At 40.2% G+C, this 14,412-nt stretch overlaps 1 protein-coding gene across 1 annotated transcript in view; it reads right to left on the bottom strand.

The window, feature by feature from the left end:
* The window catches only part of LAMA3 (laminin subunit alpha 3), a 273,948-nt gene that overhangs the window by 56,050 nt on the left and 203,486 nt on the right, over positions 1 to 14,412 (bottom strand). The window contains exons 41-45 of the mRNA XM_058277557.1: positions 12,564 to 12,644; positions 6,853 to 6,959; positions 4,559 to 4,615; positions 3,792 to 3,943; positions 12 to 122 (exon numbers count right to left, since the gene is read on the bottom strand). Coding sequence (XP_058133540.1) covers positions 12 to 122; positions 3,792 to 3,943; positions 4,559 to 4,615; positions 6,853 to 6,959; positions 12,564 to 12,644 — 508 coding nt within the window. The remainder of the gene's footprint in view (positions 1 to 11; positions 123 to 3,791; positions 3,944 to 4,558; positions 4,616 to 6,852; positions 6,960 to 12,563; positions 12,645 to 14,412) is intronic.

Here is a 14,412-nt window from a genome sequence, read left to right as displayed (position 1 = left end):
TAACATATTACCTTTTCTTGCAAAGTCTCGAATTCACGATTCAGATTATTCAGTTCTTTTTCCAGGCCATCCATTTTCGATCCATGATTTGATATGGCAGAACCATAGTTGAGTAACTGATTCTGAAAATAAAGTACAAAGTTAATCATTTGTATTTTATTTTCTAGATGACTAGAGCTGATGTTATCTACTGAGATCTTTTATTTCAAAGAGTATATTTTTAGAATAGGAATTATAAGCCTATCAACCTAGTGCAACCTGGCAATGATATGGAAAGATTCATTTACCAAGACAAATGCTGGTTCCAGAAGAATAAAATGTGGTTCTTTGAAATAGGCTACATGAAGAATCTACTTTCCAATGTAAATTGGATATGGCTCTAAAACAAAGTAGCAAAATAATAAGAGACAGAGAATCTTTCCTGGATTGACAGATATAACCTATATTATAGAAATGAGGGTGATTCCACTTACATGAGCTACCAGTTTCCAGGTTCCATAATAAATTCAGTTGTTTTTTTTCTTTTTACCTATAACTTAACCTGATAATATTAAAAGCAGGACATATGGCTTCTTTATTGAAGAAAGTGTTAGATGCAAAGAATTTTAGGGCTGAAAGAGAACTGAAAATTCATTTAGTTGAATACCCTCATTTTATGAATGAGAAGATGGAAGCATAAGAAGTTGGCTGGCTTGTCCATGGCCATATACTGATGACTGACTGTTCCAGGACCAGAATCCAGGTGCCCTGTCCAAAGTACCTCATTCCATTTAGAAGTGGCATTACTGCATGTAACATCCATTGTGGGGATTATTTCTAATTTCTTGGGGAAAAATCATTAATACCTTAACAATTTTCCCAGAAGAAAAGTGATATTGTTACCTACATTTACATTTGAGAGCCAGTACTAGGTAAAAGACACAGGCTTTAGAGCTAAAAACACTTGGGGCTAAACCCTAGGTACACCACATCCTAACTAAGCCTCACTGAGCCATAGTTCCTTCATCAGGAAACTGGGGATTACAATATTAAGCTGAGGGTGGTTTTTGATGACAAATTAGATACTACATTATAAAACATCATGTATACATGAGTACTCAGAAATGTTAATCTTCTTCTCATACTTATCCGTATTGAATTCTCACCATGTTGGTGTGACATAGCAAGAAGATATTTCTATTTTAATTTTACTATGGGAAAACTGAGGCATATCATTATATAGAATGTTGGTAGAATGTCTGAATTGGAGGGTAGTGGGAAAAGCATGGTCTTTGGAATTTTATCTTGGTTGACACCTTCTAGGACTACTATGTTCTAGTTTAGAAGTTGTTGAACTTTCCTAAACTTGTTAAATGAAAATAATCCTCCTTTCTTTATAAGGATGTCGTGAGGCTTAAAGCATTTCACACAGAGCCTGGCACATAGTAAAATGTGCAGAAATGCTTGTTCTTTGCTTCACTGCAGAATTGCGGGGCTGCATCAATTCAATCCAAGTAACTGAAGTTACTCTCAAAATATAAAGAACATTTTTTCTTCCTCTATATTTTAGTACACCATGGACTAAAATTTCTCTCATGGGATGGAAAAAAGCCATTTTTTTAGAAATATTTTTTGCTATATATACTCATCTTTAACCACTGATGGGTTTAGAGTCAAGCCCTCATTCCAAAAGCACCTATTAAACTTTCCCCAAACCTCTCTCACTGTGTCTAATCTAGAGTTAATGTCATCTAGTGAGATTTTTTATTTCAAGGAGTATATATTTTTTCACTTCTACATTTTTAAATTCAATCTTTTCATATTTACCTCTTTTTGTTTGACTTCTGATTTTTTTTCTCTTCCTGATTTCTTGCAGTTCTTCAAAGTAATTTTCAGATTGTCCTATTATTTTTATTTTATCCAAAGTGAACTCAGATTCACTTTAAATGTGTTGAAGATTAACTCTTGACTGCTGCTTATCTGACTATTAAAATATTTGCAGGCTAATTCTGAGTGAGGTGTTTTTTCCCTCTCTGCATTGTCACTTCCCTGTCTAGAGAGCTTATGGTTATCTCTATCCACCTACTTCTATTCCCCATCCAGAACCAGGTCTTTTTTTTTGGGGGGGGGGGGGGGGGGGCGGGTACTGGGATTGAGCCTAGGACTACATACAATGAGAGTTGCTTTTTGGTCTGTTTTGGGTTTTTTGGTTTGTTTTTAGGAGGTACCAGGGGTCGAACCCAGGAACTCACACATGGGAGGCAGGCACTCAATCACTTGAGCTACATCTGCTGCCTAGAACCGGGTCTTATATTGGAAGCTTAGAGCTTGTAGCTCTACAGGGATGTTGAGAATATCACAGCTCCTTCCACAGATGCAGGTTTGTGGATCCTGTTCAGGTCTGAGCTGTAAAGCTGTGACTGCTTCCTGTAACTTTCTGGGTTCTCATAGAGCCACTGCCCAATGGTGAGCAGTGCTCAATCTTGGGTGGTCTTTCAGTCTCCCTTCCTGGGCAGAGGCACCCTGGTGTTCCCCAGGGAGCCTGTCTCCAGCCCTGTGGGGCACTTTTGTCCCTTCTCTTCTCAGGATAACCTCCCAGCCACCTTCTTCCTGAGGACCCATGGAACCTTCACCAGGATGAACCGTATTCTGAACTATGAAACAAGCCTCAACGTACTTAAAATAATTGAAATTATATAAAGTATGTTCTCTGATCATAACAGAGTTAAATTAGAAATGAACAACAGAAAGGTATCTAGAAAGTCCCCAACTTGGTAATTAAACAACCCTCATGGGTCAAAAGATATGTCACAAGGTAAATGAGAAAATGTTTGAAGTGAGTGAAAATGACAATACAACATTTGAAAATTTGTGAAACGTGGCTAAAGCAGTACTTAGCGGAAGATTTATAGAATTAAATATATTAGAAAAAGTTTTGAATAAGTAAAATTAGCTTTCATCTTATGAAACTTGAAAATGAAAAGCAAATTAAACCCAAAGCAAGCAGAAAGAAGAGAAAAATAAAGATAAGAAGCTGGTAAAGTTGAAAATAGGAAGGAAAAAAAAGAAAAAGAAATGAAACCAAGAGTTCTTTAAAAGCAATAAGATTGATAAACCTGTAGCCATAATGATCAAGAAAAAAGAGATAAGATATAAATAACCAATATCAGGAATGAAAGAGAGGGAACCACTACAGATCCTACAGATAGTGAAAGGATAATAAGGGAACATTATGGACAATTTTACATCAATACAATTGACAAAGCTTAGATGAAGTAGACAAATTACTAGAACAGCACAAACTACCAAATATCACTGAAGAAGAAATAGATAACCTGAATAATCCCACATCTATCTTTTTAAAATTAAATTTATGGTTACAGAAAAAAAAAAAATCCCAAAAATTTGAACAAAGAAAACTCCAGACCCAGATTACTTCACTGGAAAAGTCTAGCAAACTAAATGTTACTATCATTTAACATTAAAATCAATTCTTGACAAAGCTAGTTTTGACTCTTCTGCACATAAGATACTGAGTTAAAGGCTCAATGAGAATAATTAGCCCCGAAACATTCATTAAGTAAAGAATTGGTCACTTCTAAGTGGTAGTTTTGTGAGTTCTTCAGTATTTTCCACCAGCAAAAAAAAAAACTAAGCTGCATTTGGATCAGAGAAACAAGGAAAGCCCCCCTGAGCTTTGAAAGGGACCCCTCTTTCCCCTCTCCTGTGGAGCAGTATTTATTTTCTGGCAGCATCTGTTCACCAAGTATCTTCTCTGGGCCAGGCATCTGCTGGACCCACAGGGCATTTACCCTCAGGTCCTTGGTCTGAGTCTCCAAGTGCCTCATCTGCTCCAGAGCGCCCGTGCTGGCACTAATGCCCTGCAGCTGAGATTTGACCAGGCTCAGCTCGTTGCCCATGGTGGCCAGGTCGTCCAGGAGTGTCATCACACAGCTGTCACAATCTGTAGGGGCCACAATCAAAGACAAATATGCTGCAGGCTGGAACCACAGGAATGCAGAGAGAACACGAGGGCTGTGCAGCCCTTTGCTATGTACACAGGTTATCATAGGCAAAAATCTCCATCCTGGACTTGTCAGGGAGGGATGCAGATTCTGAAAAAGGGAGATCCATAGCAGGGAGCACTTTTATAAGAAATGGTGGTTCTAAGGAACTCATTGCTTATTTCGTGTGTGTGGAGAATAAGAGTAAATAGCTTTTAAATATAGATTGAATGCTATTTACCAAACAGTGTGATAAGGGATTTACAAGCATTTGCCTAACAACTATATGAGGTTGGTATAGTTACTATGTCCATTTCACAAATGGTGAAACTGAGACTTAGGGAAGTAAGGTTGCTTGTCCAAAGCCATACAGCTAACAGTTGACAGGGATGGATTTGGCCCTAGGCCTATCTGACTCAGATCTGACTGTATGTTCTCTTCCCACACCTCTACCTACCGCTCTCCCCACCTCCTCAACCCCTGCTTTCCCAGGCTGGGATGGTTCAGCACAGGCCTCACATAACTGAAACTGAACCCCACAATTTGGAAAGGAGAGAGGGTCTTTCTTTTCTCACCATCACATTCTTCTCCAGGGCCTCCATCTTTGGGTTCTTGGTGTAGGTTTATGCAGTCTAAAATCAGGACATAACCAAAGAAAACATAGTTGGTAAAATGATTCTTCACCTGGATTTTCACCTGGTTTTCAGAACACTGTTTTTCCAAAATTTTTAGTCATCCAACTATCCAGCAACCCTGGCTCTTCCCCTTTCCCTTCCTCACCCACTCTGTTGCTCCAGGAGCGTTCTCATCTCTGAGCAGCATTGCTGCAGGAACTTCTTTTGTGGCTTCCCTGAGGCCAGTTCTGCCCTATTACATATCCAGTTTCTTTTCTACAAAGCGTTTTCTCTATAAAAGGTCATCTTCCTCAGGAATCACTTGGATTATTTAAACTACCCTTCACAGAACTTGACAGTAGCTTCCAGATGTCATTCTCAAGTTAAAACTCCCAATCATGAGTGTTAAGTCTTTTCTTCATTTGGTATCCTCACGATTCTTCCAGGATCCTTCAAGAACATTCCATAAACATTCACTGAGCACTCTTATTGGCTGAATTAGACCATAAATGCCTTACAGCCGGGAAACATGGTCTTATTTCCTTCACAGTCTCCCACAGTACCAAGGACAGTCCATAGGAGACTCGGCATCCATGGGTGATTGATTTATCAGTGCAATTTTGTCAACAAGTTTAGGTTTTAACAACCAAGGAATTTGCACATTATTATTTGGCTGGGAGTGGGAGTGGGGGTGGAGAAAAGCTCACAGGCACAATCAAGTCCTATTTGAGAACATTTTCTTCCATTTTTAGAACATTTCAGATTGCTTATTTTTGTTATTGAAGTAAGTGGGAAAGGATTGAAAAGGCATTAACCTCAGGAATAAGCTGAATGTGATGTTAATGCTTCTCCTTCAATATCTCCAGTGAGATAACTCACGTCCTTTTAAAAGTCTTTCATTTTTAAACAGCTTTAAACACTTGACAGTTTTTCCTTAGAATGATTTAACATTCTCCCTCTTATCCACATAAAAAAAGCCTAAAACTTCTCCCATACACTAGCCTTTCAAAAGGTCCTTTCCAATCTTCTTTTCTTGGCCCCAGACCCAGGCCTTCCTCATGTAACACGTCCTAAGTCTCTTCACAGTCTTACCCACCTTCTGAACAAAATCTAGGTGAGGAGTTAACAGGGACAGTGTGGAATGGAATTGCAGACCTCCTGATTTCTGCCACAAGAACCCAGAGAAGAAAGTATGAGGCATCTTAAAGCCACAAGCACACTTTCAAGTCATGTTGAACACACTGATGACTAAACCTTTAGACTTTTTATACCTCCTGCTGCTAAGCCACAACTCACTCATCACATACTTAAAGGCTGATATTGATTCCATTTAATTATAGTACCACACATTCATCCCTAACATAATTTTGTCTGCTTGGATTTGGCCCATCATTCCAAATGGACAATGTGGAGGTCCTCTTGTATTCTGAATGTGTCATATAGGCATCTGCCACTCTTTCTGATTTTGAGTCATCTGATACCTGGGTAGGCATGCCTTCTATATTTCCATCCACGTCAAAAATGGGGAACAAGATGGAGCCAAGGATAAAATCCTGAGGCATGACAACAGATTACCTCATTCTAGACCAATATGAATCCCTTTCCTCTGCATTCTTTTGGAACTAGTCATTTAACCGAATCTAATCCACACATCCAGCTTTTAGTTCTTCATCTTGTCTACAATTACAACATGAGGGATTTTACTAAGGGTTTGGTATAACACTATATTGATGGCATAAGTCACATTAATATTTTTGTCAAGGAAGGAAGACAACAGCCTTCTTTTTCATTCCTAGTTGTTCCTAATGAACCTATAACTCCCAGTAATTATCTTTTGTGTGGTGTGCAAAATCCATTCCCTTATACCACCACACCACGGAACATTCATTGTTACAGGAGAAAGAACACTTTGACTTCTTCAGATACACATATAAAGCAAGTTGTAAGATGGTAAACTCATAATGTCAAAGGGAGATCTTAGCAAAATCACAAAAGTATGGTCTGATATTATTTTGGTTATAATTAGTTGAGTTTTTAAAAACAATTTACTTTTTAAAAAACCTAATTGGAGAGAGTTAAAATTCATCAAAGCTGTAAATACTACCTAAGCAATTCCAGGGTTGTCAAAACAAGGGGATGATTTGTTAGTTGGAATTGTTTATTATGCTTTCTGAAAATTTTTGCTCAGGCTTCTAGCCTGCTATCTTATATCAATTTTATAAATATCATTGAAGAGACATGTGAGTCAACCTTACCTCCAGTCAGAGGGTCACAACTGCCCATCTGGCCATTGTTGTTACAGTTGCAGAGCTGGCAGCTGCCTCCAAATTTCTGGGGATTCCCAAAATATCCTGGTGCACATCTATACAAAATATAGAAAAAAGGAGAAACACCCACATAACTTCACATGGATCCTACCCAATATTATCAACAACTAGGTCCCAACTCTATGGGAGGAAGACTAACATAGATTTGCAATCCAGTGTATCAGTACAGAGACATTTACCCCTTGGATAAGAGAGGTGAGAGTAAGAGGCAACAGAGATTGTTTCTTTCCTCATTGACAACTAGGACGACAGGTCTTCAAATTCCCCTATGAGCTGAACTACAGATGAAGAAAATACACGCAGAAGTATTTTGACCTATATGGAAATCAGAGGTGAATGAATTCTATACAAGAGTTATGTTCCTCAAGATAGGACACAATGAACACAGTGCTCAATTTATGACTAATTTCCTTGCAGGAATAAATGTAAAGATTCCTATAAATTCAAATTGTGCATAAAGGTGGACTTAATAGTTCCTATTTCCTATTCCCAGTCTACGTAATTAAAATTTGCATTAATTGCTGCAGTGCTGTATACAATAGGCTGACATGACAAAGTGCAGTTATAACTGCTACCCTTTGCCAACAGCCTTTTTGACTCTAGATAATTTAATGTTGAGGACTTAGTTCTTCATTCACAACTTTTTAAAGATCATATTTCCCTGATTTTCAGTTTTCATTAAAAAAAACAACAACATGTTAATGCTTCCAGAATTGGGATATAAATTAAAAATGTTTCTATCCAATAGTGAAGTTCTGCCACTCTTGCACTGCCATCATGTGTGTGATGTGTGGTAAGTCATACATCATCAACGGAACTGATAAAATCAAGAAAAATATTATTTTTGTATGACTCTCTTCCTCAAATTTAAGCCTAACATCAAAGAATAGTTAGGCAATTCAAATAAGTTTTACCAATGATACACTGGTGATACAGTGCAAAAAACACTGGTTTTGAACTGGGAAGTTCTCAATTGAATTCCTGCCTCACCACTTAGGAGAATCTATCGAGGATGATGTCATAGGTGTGAACCTTGTTACCTCTTTTCTAAAAAATAAATCCATGTCTGAAATACCTTCCCGACCTTCATTCCCAATCCACCCATCCTTCCGGTCTCATTACAGCCCCCTCCCCTCCCCTTCCCTTCCCATCAGACTTAGAATACCTATTTTGTTGATAGATATGAGATCCGAGACAATGTAGTAAACTACCTAGTACGATGCTTGCATATAATAGGCACTCAATAAAAAGTAATTATCATTATAAGACACAATGAAATATTAATTTCATATATATATACATGGGTATAAACTGGCATCACTTGGAATTGTTACATTGCAGATAGTAGGTAGGGAGCAAAATTATGTATTCCCTAATTTATAGAGAAGTAACTAAACTGCAGTGGCTCATCTAGGTCTACTAAGCATGTTGGTGAGGTACTAAGATTGTGCTTTACTTACTCCTTGCAATGGTCATCCTGTTCTCCCTGACAAACCGTGCTACACTCCTATCTAAACTTTCCATGCAACAGATTCTTAATTACAGAGGATCTTATATTAAAATCATGTAAGTATTCAGGAAGTTAGATTCCACTTCTACTCTTGCAAAGCATAGTTACTGATCATAAAAAATAATTGGTTCTCTTATTCTCGTTTTATGGTAGTGGCTAAACACAATGGACTGAAGTAGAACTTCCTAATTTCACTGATGACGTGCAGTGAAATAAATAACAAGCACAGAACATGTTTGTCACTCATGGCTCTGAGTGGCTGAGGGAGAAAAAGGTGACAGGAATATGGAATGAGCTGGGGAGCTTTTCCCAACCTCCTTCCCCTCTACCCTGCTCCCTCCTCTACCCAACTAAGCTCCTTTGACATATTCCTAACTCACACCCTGTGTCGTCCTTGTACTCATCACTGTGTAGCTAATGACTGGTGCCAGCTTTGCTGCCTGGTACAGAGTACGTTCTCAATGTTCAACAAATAAAACATTTTGACATTAAAATGGCACTTACCTGGGAATATTTTCTAAAAGTTTATGAAGCACTGGCTTGCTTTCTTACAAGCCTAAGCTGAAAGAACCTAAGCTGTTAACAATTTCTCTTTTCAGGTCAGCTGCCTGCCAAATGGGTGTCTCATCAAGCCTGTGACTGTTTCCTGCTTCCTTGTTGGTGAAGAACCATAAGGAGACTCTAATGAGGAAGCTGTCCCAGGTGTGAGCCTTATAACCATCTTTTCTTAAAAAAATCCATACCAGGAATACCTTCCCAACGCATCCATCCTTCCTATTTCGTTATAACTCCCTTTCCTTTCCTTTCCTCTCCTCATCCTTCCAGGCTGGTGGACGCCCCTCCTATTCAGCCAACTTACTCTGTAGTGTTCTCTCCCCGTTTTCACTGTTTGTTTTTATGGCTGTAAAACCCTTGAAGTCAGAGACTGTGCCTGGTTTTCTATTACAGCTCCGGTGTTTGGCGCAGTGCCAGGCATGCAGGCTCTCCCTTCTCTAGACTATTTTCACTGAAGGCAAGAATGGATAATAGATGTGAGGCAAGTGTAGGTAAAGTTCCTCTTGCTGAAATGAAAAATGGAAAATAGAAGCACCTTAAAGAGCTTCCATTTACTACAGGAGAGTGTCTAAACTCCTTAGCCCCCATTCAGCATCATCAGGCAGATCCCGCCTTCCACACGTGTCCTGCCTCCTCTGGCCCCCTAGGCTTTCTGGCAGTGCTTCCTTCCACCTCCACCTTCCAGCAGTACTGGGTTCCAGTTGCCCCTTGGGTGGACCAAAGCCCCACCTTGGCCCTAAAACTTTCAGATCACCCCAGTCTCGAGCGGCCAAACCTTACTATGAAATCCAGTCCAATGAATTTTCTGTTTTTTGACCTTTGGCAAGATTCTTCTAAAGCTTATCCAACAAAATAAATATGCCAGAATGATGAAGGAAACAGTTTAAATAAGGATGATGAGGAGACTTGCCCAACCAAATATTCACAGGCATGCTTTCAGAAATGCGACAGAACTGATACTGGCCCAGGAGCCAAATAAAATGTACAGAAGCAAATCCAAGCATATATAGCAATTTTGTATAGACACATTTAACTTTAGTGGATTCAACGGAATGTTCTTGGCAAGAAAGCGAGTGAGCTGAAGAGTGGGAGAGTGGGAGATTGAAAGAAGGAAAAACAGCCAGAGTGTCTGTCCCCCTTTCATTCGGTGGAATACAGCCTGGGGTGAGCAGGGCATGGAGGATGTGAACTTGCTATTCCTTTCCTAGTCTCCAGTCCTGCGGCTTCTCCTAGAGTGAACAGCTCAGCCGGCTGAGTGTGGTTCTGTGGTGTAACTAAATGACATGTATATTTTATGTAATGCTATCTTTGGAATATTGGGACATTCAATATTGCCTGAACTCTGGACAATTTTTGCTTTACATATTGACCTTAAACCTATTTGCCAGATGAGATGCAACACCACCAAAAGGCTAGTTTTCAAACTTCTACCAAAATAAAGATTTACTGTAAGAAATGAGACCATAAAAATACTGAGTGCAAAAATGCATTTATTTAATCAAAGCAAGACACCAAAGGCTGACCCCCTAGAGGATAAAATAAAAAAACATGACAACGGGAAAACTTAACTGTTGAATATCTAAAATTTCCAAAAATAAAATACTGAGAAGAATATTAACAACATATACTACAAAGGGTAATTCCCTTCATAGAAAAAGAATTTATACGAATCAATGGAGAAATAAAAGAACCTTCCAATAGAAAGAAAAAAAAAAGGTTAGGGAACCTGGAAGGCAATTCACAAATTAAGATTTACAACTGGTCAATAAGCACATGGGAAAAAAACAAACCCAACCTGATAATTAAAATATAAACCTGATTTTTAAAAATCTGATTACTAAATGTAAATTAAAATGAGATGCCATTTGTTCCCGAACAAATTGGCAAATATCTTAAAAACGGATCATTTTTAAACTCCACTGGGAACAGGAAGTAGCTCTTTTTCAGTGCTGGTAGGAATGCAGATGGATACAACAAAAATGCATCAATATGTGCCTACCCTTTGACCCAGAGGATCCACTTGCAAAATTATATCTCAAGGATTTAATTCACACATAGTTAGGTGCCATGATTTAATTTCTGATGCTTTAAATGGAGAAGAGTAAAATAATGTCAAAGACAATAGTAGGGATTAGGGAGGAATGAAGGATTGAAACTGGAACCTTGTACATAGGAAGCAGGCACTCAAACCACTGAATTGGACCCACTCCCCGATTTTTGGTGCTTGATTGTACTGTGCCAGTGGGATGTGACTTATGATGACTCTCCACCCTTTTGTGGGTCTGATAAAAGCAGAAACACAGAGAGAGACACAGACTCAGGAAAAGGAAGCTGCCATATTTGCTTCTGCCAAGTGAGAGAGAAAAAACAGTTTTGCCCACAGCTGAGCTCTGGGAAGGAGGACTCAGAGGATCTCTAAGCAGGAAGCCCCCACCAACACACCCATGGGGTAGCTCAAGGCTGAAAAGACTTGCCCTACCCCCGGTTACTCTCAGCTGAGCTTGAACCTCGGCAGAGACCGGCGGCCACCTTGCTTCAACACATGGCTGCCTGGTGAGAAAGCATCTTATGGCGCCTTGAACTGGACTTTTCACAGCCTTGGAAATGTAAGCGCTTAACCCAAATAAATCCCCTTTATAAAAGGAAACCCACTTCTTTGCATCAGCAGCCCTTTGGCAAACTAAAACACCATCCTTATGCAGCTACTTTTCCAAGTCTTCCCAGTTAGGCCTCCTAAGTATCTTTTATGTCCTTCACAATACTTAACAGAGTGCCCCATGCACAGCAGCTGATCACGAAATTTTGTTTGTACGTGGCTAAAGCTTGGATCTATGCTCCGTTATAATTAAGTACACCCTTTCTATTCCACGACATTCACTCTTTTGTTTCTCAAACTTTCACTGACCATGTATTACACGACCAGTTCCACGCTAGGCACCACCAGGGATTCAGGAATAATTACGACACAGACTTTGCCCTTAAAGTGTTCATAATTCAGGGCAGGAACCTCTATGGGGTGTGCTGTGAAGGTGTGTGAGCGTAGGGCTGTATGTGTGTGCACAGATAGGTAGAGATGTGCATATGGAGGTGTAGAGTATATCGGGGTATACGTGGGGTAGGGGTGTGCTGGTGTGGGGGCCATGGAGAGACATGTGTGTTGGGTGGAGATATGCAGGGGTATGTAAATGTGGGTGGTACACAGGGATATGCGGGGCTTGTGGGGGGTAGGAATGGGGGATTAGGGATTCTCTGTCTTGTAGGGATGTGGAAAGAGGTGGGAATAAGTAGGGAGGTATACAAGGATCCATGGGTGGGGGTATATGGTATGCCTTATTCTCAAATTTCTGAAACATGTACAAAACAAGGAGGAGAAAGAAGTTAATGATCTATTAAGTGAGCAATCCTGTATTTTTCCCAAGAGACCTTTTCCAGTGCTCAGTAAAACTCATGGCCCCACCCCTAGCTCTGAGCCACGACCAGGCAGAGCCCCACCCAAGACCCAGAGCCCCAGCAGCTGTGCACAGAGCCCTTCCCCCACCTCCTACCTGTGGGGTGGGGGCAGGGGAGCACCCACCTTTCGCACTGAGTTCCTGTGTATCCAGGTTTGCAGGAGCACATCACGTTCCCCCCATTCACAACGCAGCCGAAGGCAAAACTTGGAGGACAGAAAAAGGCTCCAGTGAAAACATGAATCGATAGGTTTATGCTCAGTATTTTTTGTCACAGAGAACTGACTTGCATTAAGTGGAACTCAAAACCATGAGTCTGGCTAGTTTTTGTGTGCAGAAAACTGTACCTATCAAGATTTGTAGAGATAGTGATGAATTATTTCAGCTGACTTTGGGCAAACTGTGGGGAATAAGGCCTGAAGGCATTTATTTTATTTCATTTTTGGCTTGGAGAAATACATTCCTTCCCTTAAGACAGAGCAAAGTAACTCTTTGGAAGAGATGATTACAACAGCATTTTTTCCAGGAATAACAAGGAAGGAATAAAACAAGTCTAGGCAGAAAAAGAACAGAGTTCTGGTTCTTCTTTGACATTTTCTGTTGTTTATTCTCGTTCTTTTATATTGGGCACATTGGCTTCTGGGAAGAAAAGGTGGAGGGGAGGGCCGGGGCCCCAGAAACAATCAAGGCCCAGGGCAAGCTTGCTCGCCTAGGGATTTCTATGGGCAAAACCGTTCCTGATTGTCATACTTTTTCAAAGTATGCAAGTTGTGAACTGTGATCCCCTTTACATTAGCTTTAAACTGAACTATATTTGAGAAAAGGCATTTTTTTTCTTTAAACAAGGAGACCATGAAAAAGCCCTGCTACCTTATGAAATGTCTGCCCATTGAGCATTATACGCAGATGACTCTGAAGGAGGAATAACTCCATTTATCACTTCACTGGTAAGGGAATTCTGATTTGGGAGGCCACTCTTGGCCCATTAGATGGAAATAGACTTATGCCTCTAAAGGGAATGTTAGAAATTTGTCAGAAGTATTAATACTACCAGAAGGAGAATGAAACAAGATAGGATTTTATCCATAAATCAGAGGAGCTCCATGTCACTTCCAACTGCCTGGCAGCTGAGCAGGCTGTCCTTGGTGATAACAATGTACCGAAAAGCTTTTCTCAAGCACTCTTGTGGAAATCCTGTTGCTTTCTACCCTCTCTAGCTTCTGCTCAAACAAATCTGGGCAAGTGTCTAGTGATAGATTCCTTTATAAATAAAGCCGCAGGACTGGGCAGGCTTAAAGAGCATCAAATACACAGATTAACAAAGCAGGGTGAAGGTCTCAAATATAGATATTTATCTCTAGAAGTGTCACGCTTGGGCATGTGGCTTCTGGTAATTTCAAGCCTTGGCCAATTTCTCTGATATGTGGCTGATATCAATCAGCCTGCGTGGTGAACACTTATTTCTGAGCCTGTGCGCTCTGGAGGCATTATCAGTTGTTTTCCTGATTGCCAAAACAATTCTGCTTCCCTTGGTTACTGGTTATGTTTTGTTTGAACCCCACAGTGACCCTGTAATGATGAGCAAGACTACGACAAGGTGACGAGCCAAATGAAAATGGTGGCTTTCTACCCCCCGAGTCAGCCACCATGGAGTGGGAATGAGGCTGAGATCACGTGACTCCGGGGATGACTCTTTTTCTCTGGCCACCCCGCCTTTTTACTCTTCCATGAACACACCGACACAAGGGCTTCCCATCTCTTTGCCTCATCGCTAAGATATTATGGTGGCTTACTGCACCCCATCATTCGAGCCCCTGTTCAATGATTCCAGAGAAACCTCTCTAAAGAAGCCACTCATTATCGGTTATGAATGTTTTAATTTTATCACATTACTCAGTTCTATCTGAAGTTATACTTATTTATTTGCGTGTCTTTTTACTGGGTGTGACACCACCACCACCACCACCGCCACTC

The sequence above is a fragment of the Dasypus novemcinctus genome, chromosome 16 (assembly GCF_030445035.2).
Source record: "Dasypus novemcinctus isolate mDasNov1 chromosome 16, mDasNov1.1.hap2, whole genome shotgun sequence".
Classification (NCBI taxonomy): domain Eukaryota; kingdom Metazoa; phylum Chordata; class Mammalia; order Cingulata; family Dasypodidae; genus Dasypus; species Dasypus novemcinctus.
This window is presented reverse-complemented; position numbering and strand designations above follow the sequence as displayed.